Genomic DNA, 12,517 nt, shown 5'->3' on the forward strand with positions numbered 1-12,517 from the left:
TTGAAAGCTATGGAATTGAAGCCGAAAAGAGGTGCCAAAAACGTTTGCTATGATTACTCACACCATGGCACACCATTTTAAGAATTAACACCTTGACACTGCAGTTCACGAGGACAGTTACATCCAAATTAAGAGAATACTGATCATTGACTTAAATTAAAACTAAATTAAATTAAAACAGCTATAATAAACATTGAGGTTAGCACACTGTCTGAGCAGAGACAACAGTTTATTGAAATTGGCCGGGTAGAAGGAAGTCCTGAAAAAATGCAAACTTAGCACTTTGTGCAAGTCAAGATAACTTTGAGAATTTTTAGGTAATTTGGTATTTTTTAAGCTAGACATTATACTCCAGAGTCACTAAGGAATTTTTTGGCATAGGCTTTAAGTAGCAACAAGGAGGAACTTTCTGAGGAAAGATGAAAACTGTAGATTAGGAAGGCTTTTAACCAACCGACTTCCAAATCTTAATTTCACTATACCTCTGCTTAGCTGACTACTTTTCCCATGCTTATACTGCCATGCTAATGCCTCAAATTCCTACCTCCTTTTATTGCTTTCCAATCCTACAAAAATGGAATAATACTACAATACTATTTAAGGACCTAGCTTGCAGAAAAGACTACTAAATTGCAGCTAATGTATTTTTCCCCCAGAGTGTAAGAAAAACTGTAAAATGAAACAAAGCAGTTGAATGCGGTCTCTCGGGAACACAAAAATACTGCTTCTGTACTGGCTGGTCTCAGAACTGCCCTGTCTCTCTTCTCAAGCTGAATCTTAACCAATACTCAAATTTCCTAATGTATTCTTTGGGAATTATACAGGAATAGCTGTTGTGTATACAAGGAGTTGGACCGGTTCCTCTAACTTCATCACCTAACATGCCTTGAATTGCTGGTGCTAACGAAGATGTCCTGAAGTAAGGACTCAAACATCGCCTAAAGAGGCAGATCAGACTGGTGTCCTGGAAGCTCTCCAGGGGGAGTTCCTACCCCCAGACACGTGTTTCAACTTTACCAAGTCTCTCTCATTACAGGTCTGCAAATCCATGCCTCTCTCACCTACGCAGGAACGCAAGTCCTCACCTCAGGAGGACTGATGGACTTTTGCTTAAGATCTGAGGGACGAGCTGAGGGACTGTTTCAGCTGGATCGAGTCTCATTCCAGGTGCCAAACTGAAACACAAACTGCACGGATCTTGTGAGAGCACAGAAGTACGACTCTCTACGAAAACACCAGGCTATGACTTCTAAGCTACTTTAATACAGTAACTTGCTACTTTATTTTTTCATGATTCCTCACTGAGTGGCATCTTCTAAGAATACTTGACCAAATCAGACTGGAAACACGGTGTACATTTTGAGGTACAGATTTAGCCATGGAGGTGGCTTTTTTAGGAAAGTGAAAGGTCTTTCTCAACAGTCTAAGTCCAAGACTAGGTATGTTTTTAAGAGAGACACACATACCAGAAATTAATGCAGAAGCCCAGTTACATTCTTCCATCTTTCTCACTGCATTAGTCATACTGAATGACAACCAAAACCACATTTAGCCTTAAAATCTGTAAGTCTGCTAGGTCTACTTCTTCCAATGCTCCAAAAAGTTCTAAAGGGATTTGACAGACTAAAGAGAAAAGAGTTGGTGTTCTCTTTCATGCACGAGGGAATAGGTACACAAAAGTTTGAGCGAGAGTTCTAGTCCTGATCTTCTGGCACAACCTCAAGATCACTCTTTTTCAGGAAAAAGAAATTCCTTGTGACAGATAGGATGCTTTTGAACACCTCAATTAGGAATGTTATTAGTATTAATGTCTCCTTTAAGACATCTCCTTTCTGTGATACAACACGGCCAGTGTTTCTTAAGAACTTCATCTACCATCTTCCTGAGTTAGGGCTTATTTGGGCAGCATTTAAACAGGATATCAGGAATATCAGCTTATTATATCTAAATTATGCTGTATGATGATGCGAGGCATCCCTTCTAACTCTGTATGAGTTTAATGTGTGTAAGAGCACAAATGAATGAAGCAATGATTAGGAGAGGAGCAATAGGAAAGGCAATTGTGGTGAACTAAGTTAAAAAAACAGAGAAATATATTTTAACAAACATTTCCACTTTGGCCACTGTCAGGAAAAAGAAATCTTTCTGAAAATATATATATTTAGATACATTTTAAATATACTATCATCAGGACAAACTAGCCTTTGCATGGCGTTTTTTGTTTGATTGACCAAGTCAAGATCCCAAAGGTTCTAACTCTGAAAGAACTGCAGGTATTTAATATCCTAAAAAGTAAGATCTTTATTTTTCACTTGGTCTGGGCTTTGAGCTTTGCATTTCCTGTCTTGATAGACAGCTGTATTAAGAAAAACAAAAGAGTGAAGAAGAGAGTTGCTCCTTTTCCTTATCCTTTCAAGAGCTTACTGCTGTGGGATTTTTATCACCTTCTTTGCAAGGCTAGCAATTACTAATAGTAATACAGTGACATTCTAACCTACTTAAATCTCTTTCAAAACAGGCGATGGCCCTCCCCACACCCCTTTCATGCTACGGAGCAACTCCAACCTCTCTTTAGCAACAGCATGTGCAAATCTTCTCTACACATCTTCACAAACCTGCGAAGAGATATCTTACTACAGAAAATCCGATTTCTCTATTGACAGAAGATGTAATCCAAAGCCTGTTAAGAGCCAATGGATTGACCTCCCTTTGAATCAGAGCCTGCATATTCAATTTGCTTTGCCCTAAACCAAGTGTGCTACTGTGGAGGAACGTGCTTTGTAAATCACAAACCTCCTTACTCTGGATATCCTACAAGAAAATCTGTGTACAGTGCCGTCACAGTGTGCATGCTGGTTAGACAGTAAATATTTGCGTGCAAACCTGAGCAGAAGGTTGAAGAGAAGCTCTGCAATGCTCCATCCACCTCCTCTATGCTAGGCAGAGCTATAAGCCGAGGTAGAAGAGCTTCAAGTGACTGGATAAACAGCCGTGCACTGTGTTGGTCTGCTTCTTGGTTTTTCAGCAATTTCAGAGAAAGAGCAGCAGTACGTAAGGACCTGTGACCCGGACAATCCCGTGGTGTCTGCTCCTCATCAGCCAGGGAGCAATTGTCAGAGCCTATGTCTGAGACATCTGACCTGCCCGAGTCCTTCTCTGCTGCCATGGAGTACTGATCACATGAATCAAATTCAGTCCTAGAAAGGTCCTGGTCATCTACGCTGAAGTTACTTTCACTGTATCTGGATCCATAGGACCGGGTCTTGCAATCGACCGATAAGAAGTTAGTTATATCTGGATAGACTATGGTGTGGCTTCTCTGAACAACATCTGGCTGGTCAATGGTTTCTGACTCCGGTTCTCTATAATGAATCTCTTTACTTTCATGTACAGCTGGAGATGGCAGTGAGTTTTTCTGACTTTCCGGATTATCCTCTGGAGTTGTCTGTCCCATATCCCCTTCCAAAGTAGTCTGACCAGTGTCTGTGGTAACACTAATGCTAATATCAGGACTCTTCTCATTTCCTGATTCCCATGCAGGATTTTCTGAGGATAGGATGCGCCTCTGCCACCTAAAGTCAGCATCATTGATCTCCATGGAGTCCCTGCTCGTCTCAGTCCCATCCTTCAATTCTTCTAAGCGCTGGAGCAGCAGCTGGATCTGCTCTTCACTAAGACCTCTCCCTTGGCTCAGCTCATCTAATGCTCCAAGTAGGGCAAAGACACAGGACACTGAAGCATAACATGCTTCAATACCTCCTTTGATGCATGCTTCTGTCATGCCATCCATGATACTACAATTGAAACAGAGTTTATTTAAGTCATGCAGCACATACAGTAAGTACGTCACTATCATCCAACATCATCCCTCCACAACCAGGAAAAAAAAAGAAGTGAAATTATCCTGTAGACCTACACCTCAGAAAGATTGCTAGTATTAGAAGGAATTATTAAGTCTCCCATGCAGCCACAGCCATTCTGGAAAAGGAGTGCTGACCAAGAAGACAGTTATTGTGCATTTGTACTAGCATGTTTTCCCTTACAGACAAGCACTTACGCTGAAAAAAAACCTTCCACACTCAACTGAAGCTAAATTTAAAGCCATCTGTGCCCTGAAAATTATCTTATCTGCAAGATATGATCTATATAAGAAGTGAGAATCCTTCTTGCTCGATCTGACAATGTTTAAATTTTTTATTACCTCCTTTGACTTCGTCTTGGAAATGCACCTCTAAATAAGCACACAGTTATTTCATTGCAAGGTTAGGGACCAAACCCCAAGAATTTCCAGCTGTAAACCAACATATTTGGGTATTTTGGCAAACTCCACAGGTCGTTGTCTATGCCTTTACAAACAGGTCCAGGCTGACGACAAACCAGTAAGAGCTTTTACTCTGCTTTCATTTTCACAGCTTATTTAACCAGGGAGACACTCCAGCTCATGTTTGGGTATGCTTCCAAAGGTACACCTGTTTTAAGCGTCCTCTGAGCACAGGTTTAAGAGAGAAGAGGCTAAAGGAGGAAATAAAGCGTACAGCTTGAGAAGATCCAGATGGGACTTCCTTTTAGAAATAGACCTCTTCCTGGATTCTGACTCAGAAGAGCAGGGCCCTGCCAAATCACAAAGCCGCCGAGGACTGCCAAGTATCTGAAAGGAAAGGAAATAGAAGTTACTAGAGGATTATCTGAGCATTATGCAAATACAATAAATGAGTCACGGTTCTATCAAGCCCTGGAACCCAAGGCAGCAGTACTGTAATTTCTCACTGTGAAGGAAAAAAGCACACTGATGTTTTGCTTATCAAAACTACCTTCCCTCTTTCTAAAGGCAGAAAAATAGAGAAGAGCAAAATATTCAACAATACAGGACGTTCTCCAGTGCTTTACATTTTTGACTGAATATATTTCAACTGGCACTGCACACCAGACAATCTTTATGCCTAAATATAGAGCAAGTACCTTGCTTTCTGTGCTATACCAAAGGGAGCCTTTCTCTTCAGACACCCAGTTACAAAACGCTAGAGTCATGCAAAGATGAGCAAAGTGATTCCTGACTCAACCTGCTGGGTGGCATCCTGTTAATGCCCACCAGGAAATACCCTTGTATTACCTTCTCCTTAGAAGGCTTTACAAACAAGCCCATATTAATAAGCAGAAAAAGGCAACAGATATGTCCTGCAGGAAACAACATTAGGCGGAGATTTTCTTAAAACTTCAATTGTCATCTTGCTATTGCTTAAAATTAGAGGAAGGCAAGTGCCAGGGTGACTGCCAGTTCAGACAAAAACCCAGTGAGTGGCTGTGTGGTGTTAGGAGAGATCTTCAGACACAGAACAGCATAGGCATGCTCAAGCTAGAACAAAAATCCTCTAGAAGAGACCACCATTTCTACAAATTACGCGGGTTGCCTTGTGTTCTACAACATAAGAAGAAGGCTGTACACGTGAAACGGAAGAGCTCACGATTTCAGCTGCTGCTCAAAGAAGTCTCACAATGATCCAGTTCTAGTGCTGTCAGAAGCACTGGGCAAGAGGCCAGAATGGACTGGTCTTGACGTGTCCGCTTAAGACATTGGCAGCTTTCTTGTGGTTATTCTAATAAACCTCAAGGAAACGGTATTTCAAAAACCTGGCATGTAATCCAAGCATATATTCACCTTAATGCCTGGAATGCTACACTGTGAAGATGAACATCTCCTTCTGGCATGAGCAAAGAGTGGGGAAAGATGCCAAAGAAGTTGAGAACTGGATCACTACACTGTATCTCACCCAAAAGAGCAGTCATGACTCAGTGATAAGATCTGCTCCATGCAGTACCACAGCATGAACACTGACAGAGTTGCCATAGCAGCTTGAGTTATGGAAACAAATACAGCTATTACGACTTCGTAAAACTAAAAATATTTGTCAGAGTGGCATTGATGTAACAGCTGGGCTCAGAAAGGGAGATTTCAACATCCCTAGTGCTAAGGTATAGACTGATATGCATGTATCAGCGACATTTACTGTTAAATAAACATTTTGCTTTACATGCCTGGATTTGCACACGTGGCTATCCTACCTCTTTCATAATTTTGATGGCTTCTACTCGGTGCTGAGGTGGTGGGTAAAGCAATATCCGGTGATAGAGAGACTGCAGCACAGGCTTCATGGATTCCACTGATCCCACCAGCCGAACCAGTTCTGCTGCGATATAATATATGGTCCGTGCAACAGGCCCACTAAGGGCAGGTGCTGTGGAGGAACAACCTGAACCCCGGCCATGATCAGAGATCCCTGAGGAAGGTGAATCAGCCTCAAGGCAGATGCTGCTGTGGGCAGAGGTGATAGTTTTGTCATGGATTGGATTTCCCAGGATTACTACTAGGGCTGGACACAGTTGCTTCCTGAGAAAGAGAAAAGCAGCAGATGGTAACTGGAAAAAAAAATAATCTCACAGGAACAGATTGAAAATAGCCCATGGCTAAATGAGATGATACACACTCTTGTTTTAATGATCAGTCAACAGCAGTGGTTAGATAGAATAACAAATTATGCCAGGCTTTTTTTGTCTCACAAGCATCAGCACACTAGTACACATGCAAATACTTTTGGGTGCTTTTTAAACATAATACTGATTTTGCAAGTTCATGATGCACAGCTCTTCCACTGGCTGCAACCTGTTGCATGGCAGAAATTCTGGCTTTCTACTTCTAAGTGTTTCTTCTTTGGTCCAGCTTGGGAGCTATAAAAAAAATCTGACCAAACAAAAACCAATCTATGTTAACTAAAAGGCTTGATGTTCCATCACTGAACTGCACGTACATGTATTTTAGTAAGTACCCTTAGTTGTGAGCCTCTGTTTTGCTGGCTTTTGAAACATAATTAAAGCCCTCTACAGTAATTCAAAGTGTGCATTGCAACTTCTCACATGCCACTATACACGAAAAACGCCGTCCTTCCTTCAACTGTCTTTCTGCATGAACACTCAAGTTAAGTGACTCACACCAGCAGATCACTCTTCTGTGGAACCAGAGCAAAAACCAACTCAGCACTCTGCTCCATTAGCTGTTGTTTCAGCTTCGCACTTGGCATTTATTTCAGTCTGCAAGACCTTAATTTGAAAAGCCAAGTGCTGCATGAGAATGCAAGCCCAAACCCGATTTTCACCCACATGCCTCAGAGGCTCAACAAGCTGGCACCTGGTAAGCACTCAATGACAAGTAATGATTCAGTATAGAAAGTAATACATCCTCATAGCTAAGTTCATCTTGTCTTCTCAAGATTTTTATGCAGTCCAGAACCTTCATTGCTTCTCTTAACGTGTTTGCTAAAACAGCTCGGCTTCCTGAAGTCAGAGAAAGAACAGCTTTTGATCAGACATCACATAATGACTTTGAATCTGCTTATGCCACTTCTTTCTCCAGTCAGGTACACTTCAAAACATATCAGTTCACTGCTTCAGAAATATGCCTGCCTCAAAGCAGGTGTAATCACAGGTTGTAACAACAGCAACATATTCCCCATACATCTCAGTCCTCTCAAAGTGCTTCTGTGTCAAGAAGAACATTGTCAGAAGAACACAGAGCTAAAACTTCTCTGTCTGGTCCCTTTATCTTCTGTTTATCTTCTGTTCTCACTGACTACAAAGTGCCAGTCAGAGAGAAAGTTGCGTGCATGTGGGCAACAGCTCCTTAAAGAACAAAGACAACTATCAGTTTGGTTCACAACTTCACCAGACAAATAACAGATTACTGTGTACTTATACTGCTATATATTCAAAATTATGTTTGCAGTTTTAAACTGTTTCATGTCTTCCTAGTGGTTTGTGGGTTTTTTCCCACTTCATCTTAAGCGTGTAGCTGGAGGATGCATGTGCCTTAGCAGCAATGCTGGTTAAGAAGTCCGGCCCCTGATGGATTGCCCTCATGATGCACAGTTACAAAGACCTGTAGATTTGCAGCGTAAACTGGATCATCAAAATGATGTAAATTTAAAATAAAACAGGAAATGTTTTGTTTTAACTGAGATCATTTCAGTGACCTTGCTTATAAGACGGCCCCACAGTCAGTCACATAAGCAGAAACAAAGAGTTAGGTGAAATTCAAGGGCAGAAACTTCTGAAATGGGTTTGCCATGAAAGAGAGAATTCTGCTCTTACATTAGAGCTCCTAGAGGCTCAGTACAGGGTCCCTGTGCAACACTGTCAAGTGTTACCAACCTGAAGACATCCCAATACAGTAGTCACTGATTCTTCTGGGACAGCAAGGGAAGTTACGGATGCCTCTACATGTTGCATCCTTAGAACTGGGCGCAAGTCAAACACTTTCATTTCAAAAATTACAGGGTAAAAGCACAAGAAACACATTTGTCATTAACAGTCACATATATCTTTTCTTAACATAATCACTCGCCAAGGTCACAGGATGGGCATGGACAGCAAGGAACTGCATATTAGTTACATTCTTGATTTATTACTATGACTCAATTATCCATATGCTATATATAAAAAAAAAGCACCATTGCAAACAAAAAGAGGGAAAAGGATTATTTCAGGTGCTCCGAGGTGATGGTATCACACAATTTAGAGGTAGACATGAACAAAAAAGACATCAAGTCTTTCCAGTAAAGTGTATTAAAAAGGATTTCTTGATAAATTGGAAGCACCATGAAGACTGCTTAGCCTCAGCCCTTATACAATGCAGGTCATAAGCATTTCTGGTCAGCAGCACACCATCTGACATTATTTTTGCTTATCATCCTGTATTACTGCATCAGACCAGTAACACTCTCCTACGGTAAGCAGAATATTTGCGTGTTTAATGCCACACACAAATCCAAACTATTGAAGAAGGCACAAGAGAATTTTCTGTTCTGGAAAAACACATTAGACATCATTACAGTGATAATTCACTACAGGAATTTAATATGCGAGCTGAGCATGAGGTGCTAATCAACCGTCTATGAGGCACAGAATGAACCGAGAGCAGATTAACAGCAAACTCTGCTCACATCTGGAGATTTATCACAGGTTTGTTTGCAAGGCTGGGGGGAGGAGGTCCTTTAATACTTACAGACTGAATATTTGCATTAGACTTCAGATGTACTCACCATATGAGATCAGTGAATCCCTTGTGCTGGTGCATGCTGGGAGAGGAGCTGTTTAACATGGAGAGGATGCACTCCAAGTAAAGAAGCTGAAGTTGCCGATTGTCACTGGCAAAGAGAAAAGATGCCGTTGATGTCACAAAGCAAAGATTATTTAATTTTCTACAATACTACATTAGTTCACTTGAAAATTACACCACAATTTACAGCAGTGATTTATTTTGCATCTTTCTATAGATTTACAATGGTGTGATCACCTTTAACATCCCATTTATTTTGTACTGATCACACGCAGTGATCTGCTACTTTTTGCAAGTAATAGAATGGAAATAGATTTAGTTCATCAAATTTCAGAGTGAGGAATTAAAAAAAAAAATCTACGTGAAAAAAGAGGAAGAAAACAGAAATAATTATTCAAATTCAACCTAAAAACTTGAGGGAAAAAGAACCCTTAAACAGAGGAAAATGAGACAACCAGGAGATTTTTGACTATTGGATAGTTTCTTCAGGCAATCTGAAGGGCATTTAGCCTGCTCTCTTCTGGGTCTTTTTCCTCTTTTTTTGGTGACAGCCACAACGGTCAAAAGTCAATGTCTACAGGCAGAAGGTCGCATGATGACACCGTTACCTTTCAGAGCCTTGCCAGTTACTCTGTCAAAACCACGAATACAAAGTGAGCTTCAGGAGAAAGAAGGTGACAGATGCTGTGTGCAGCTGGAATCGATGCATTTGTAACGTACAATGGGCTTGTACCTACTCTTAGAATCAGCTGTGGGATTCAGGAGACAAGCAGGGCTGAGGTCTGCCTTACGAAAGGTGCTCCCCATGCCAACTGCACTCACATTCTGGTTTTCATTCCTAAAAAGACTAGGATTTAATCATTCTATTTTGGTCCAAGATGAGAGCTGGAGGAATGTATTTTCTGATATATGATGGTAGGTGAAGGGAGCTGTGAAGAATGGATTTATCTGAACTGAAATTAAGGAATGGGAAATGTCTGCTCTTCTGTCACTGCCTGAATTCCTGTTGTTGACACAGATGAATTTTCATCCAAGTAGAACAGCACCTGTTTCACATGCCATGCAGAAAATAGTGAACCCCAAGGCTCAAAGCTAGATTTCTAACTGTGCTATCGAGGGTTTAAAGCTTCTGGCTAGTTATATATTTTAGAGGTGCTGGCCTTTTCCTCCCAACAGTCCACACCTCTCTGGAAAGACACACACATTCAGATACAATTGCCTTCTTTCCCAGCAGCTTTCTTACAACGTCTCCTAACACGTATCACCAATATCTTGAAGCTGACACTTGCACGGGCATGCACAGGGTATCCCTGCACTCCTGACTGCTCTGACGTCTCTCACTACCAAATTGTTCTCCTGCAGGTAAGAAATGAATATTGCACTCCTGCACACCTCAGCGTAGCTGTTGTGTTCATATCACTGCTGCCATAAATTCCAGAGTCACCAAAGTCACCAGTGGTGCCGAGAAAAAAAAAATTCACCTCCCTGAACTCTTCCTCATCACTCATAGTTGTGCCTCCTTCAAAACTATATTCTAATAAGATTGAAATGTAGAAGGAGGAATTAAAGTAATCTTCAGATTAAGAAATTAGAGCAGGCAGTATAGCATGTTGAAAACCTCACTTCACTGACCTGGAGGTTAGAAAGTTGCTGCCAACAAAGTGTTTTGAAGGAGACACCAAAGTTGGCCATGAAAGAAACAAAGTTAGTTCTTTAACAAGCCATCCTAATTAAATTTATTTTCCCCAGATTCAACCTGAATCCTTTACTATGCTTTGCTCATAATTAGAGATCCATACTTACAAAGTAAATCATGAAGTAAATCATGGCTCAGTGAGTATTTTTAAGTCATCTGAATTTCTTATTGTACTTTATCTACAGCATGCCTTAATCTGTTCTAATTCAGTACAGTTTTATGGGGAGCGGGGATTGCAGATAATTTTACAAAAGACTTGGATTTTGAGAGATCCTGTCAGGTAGTTTAGCTTTAATGTTTCATAACCAGTAATTCAAAGTTATTATCATTTGGTGGGCAATACTTATCAGATGATAGCTGTTTATAGCTTCACATATGGGCAAAATTTGATACAAGGAATTAATCTTTCAGCTGGTCTTGCCACTTGCTATTGTTAGATACACACTTTTAAAGATCTCTTCTTACTGTCCTGTAACTATGCACACAACAAACAACGAAATATGTTTCTTTAGACGATTCAGAAACATGCTTTTGTTTTCCCAAACGCTGACACTGATTAAATAGTGCTAAGTAAGGCACTCTTCCCATCCAAATGTTGCTGTAATTAGAGACACTTATGGGAGGAAAGTCTATAGAAGAATTGCACTCAAAGATGTCTGTGCTGTCTTTGGCTCTGGCAGTTCCCAAGTTTAGCATATAAAAAGAAGCACTGATGGATACTTGATTTGTATTTCTCTCATTTCCCCGAGTTCTCACAGGCTACTTTCAGAGACACACAGCTCACGCAGAGACAACCTTACTCTACACATAAAATAATTTCAGATTGGCTTTTTTGCTACCACCCAAGTGATTTGCAAGTGGCAGTAGAAGCAAGTTAAATCTTATTTTACTGATACAGAAACAATGTTGTCAAGTAAGAACTTGGTCTTCTTTTGAAACTTTTGAAGTATTTCCAGCTTGCTATGTTTCTGGTTTTGTTTTGTTGTTTTGTGTTTTTTTTTTTTTAAATAACTCCTGTATAATGTTTGCATCGCTTTTGGTTGCTTTGTCACCTCTCTAACACTTCAGGCTTTTTTTGGCTCATTTCTTAATAGACCATTAGTTGAGCCATGCTATAATGGCGCAGGAAGTAATTTTTAACTCATGATTAAGTATTCACCTTTGCAGTACTGGCCAACACGAGACTCTAGTATTTTAATGCAGTGTAGCACCATATTACTGCACATAATAACTGCATTTTATGTCAGGCTCATGCATTTCCAAGTAGGTAGAGTGTATGATATTCATAAAACTAAGAAATGCTTTGGTAATGCAAATTATTTCAATTGGATAAATGCTGCCTAAAAAGGACATATTAATTAATTCTGTATATTAAATGTTTGTTAGGTTTTTCCATGTCGCTTGCAATTGTAGTTCTTTCTACAATTGTTGCTTTCAAGCCAGAAAAGAAGACATCTCCTTTTTTTTGCAGCAAAAGTATTTTGCTGCTGTATGGGAGTTACATATAGATTAGATTTATTAGAAGACCTTTAAAGCTGAACAGTGCACAGAAAAGGCAAATCAGCTTCTCATCTCAAGTGATGATTAAATTAATGCATCATAAACAATACTTCCTCTAATAAATACTTCATTTAAGCACAGTTTTGCTCCATAATCCCAGAACTACAACAGTACAATCGCATGTATCAGTGACACTCTTCATCTCCAGGTAATAA

The 12,517-nt window shown here is 40.2% G+C and overlaps 1 protein-coding gene across 4 annotated transcripts in view; it reads right to left on the bottom strand.

The window, feature by feature from the left end:
* Positions 1-12,517, bottom strand: part of ARFGEF3 (ARFGEF family member 3) — a 98,248-nt gene that overhangs the window by 33,892 nt on the left and 51,839 nt on the right. For all 4 annotated transcript variants that reach the window (XM_086632043.1, XM_086632042.1, XM_086632041.1 and 1 more), the window contains 4 exons: positions 9,090-9,194; positions 6,061-6,385; positions 4,536-4,648; positions 2,884-3,794 (listed from right to left, as the gene is read on the bottom strand). In XM_086632043.1, the coding sequence (XP_086488169.1) occupies positions 2,884-3,794; positions 4,536-4,648; positions 6,061-6,385; positions 9,090-9,194 (1,454 nt within the window). The remainder of the gene's footprint in view (positions 1-2,883; positions 3,795-4,535; positions 4,649-6,060; positions 6,386-9,089; positions 9,195-12,517) is intronic.

Source organism: Tauraco erythrolophus, chromosome 2, assembly GCF_009769465.1.
Source record: "Tauraco erythrolophus isolate bTauEry1 chromosome 2, bTauEry1.pri, whole genome shotgun sequence".
Lineage (NCBI taxonomy): Eukaryota > Metazoa > Chordata > Aves > Musophagiformes > Musophagidae > Tauraco > Tauraco erythrolophus.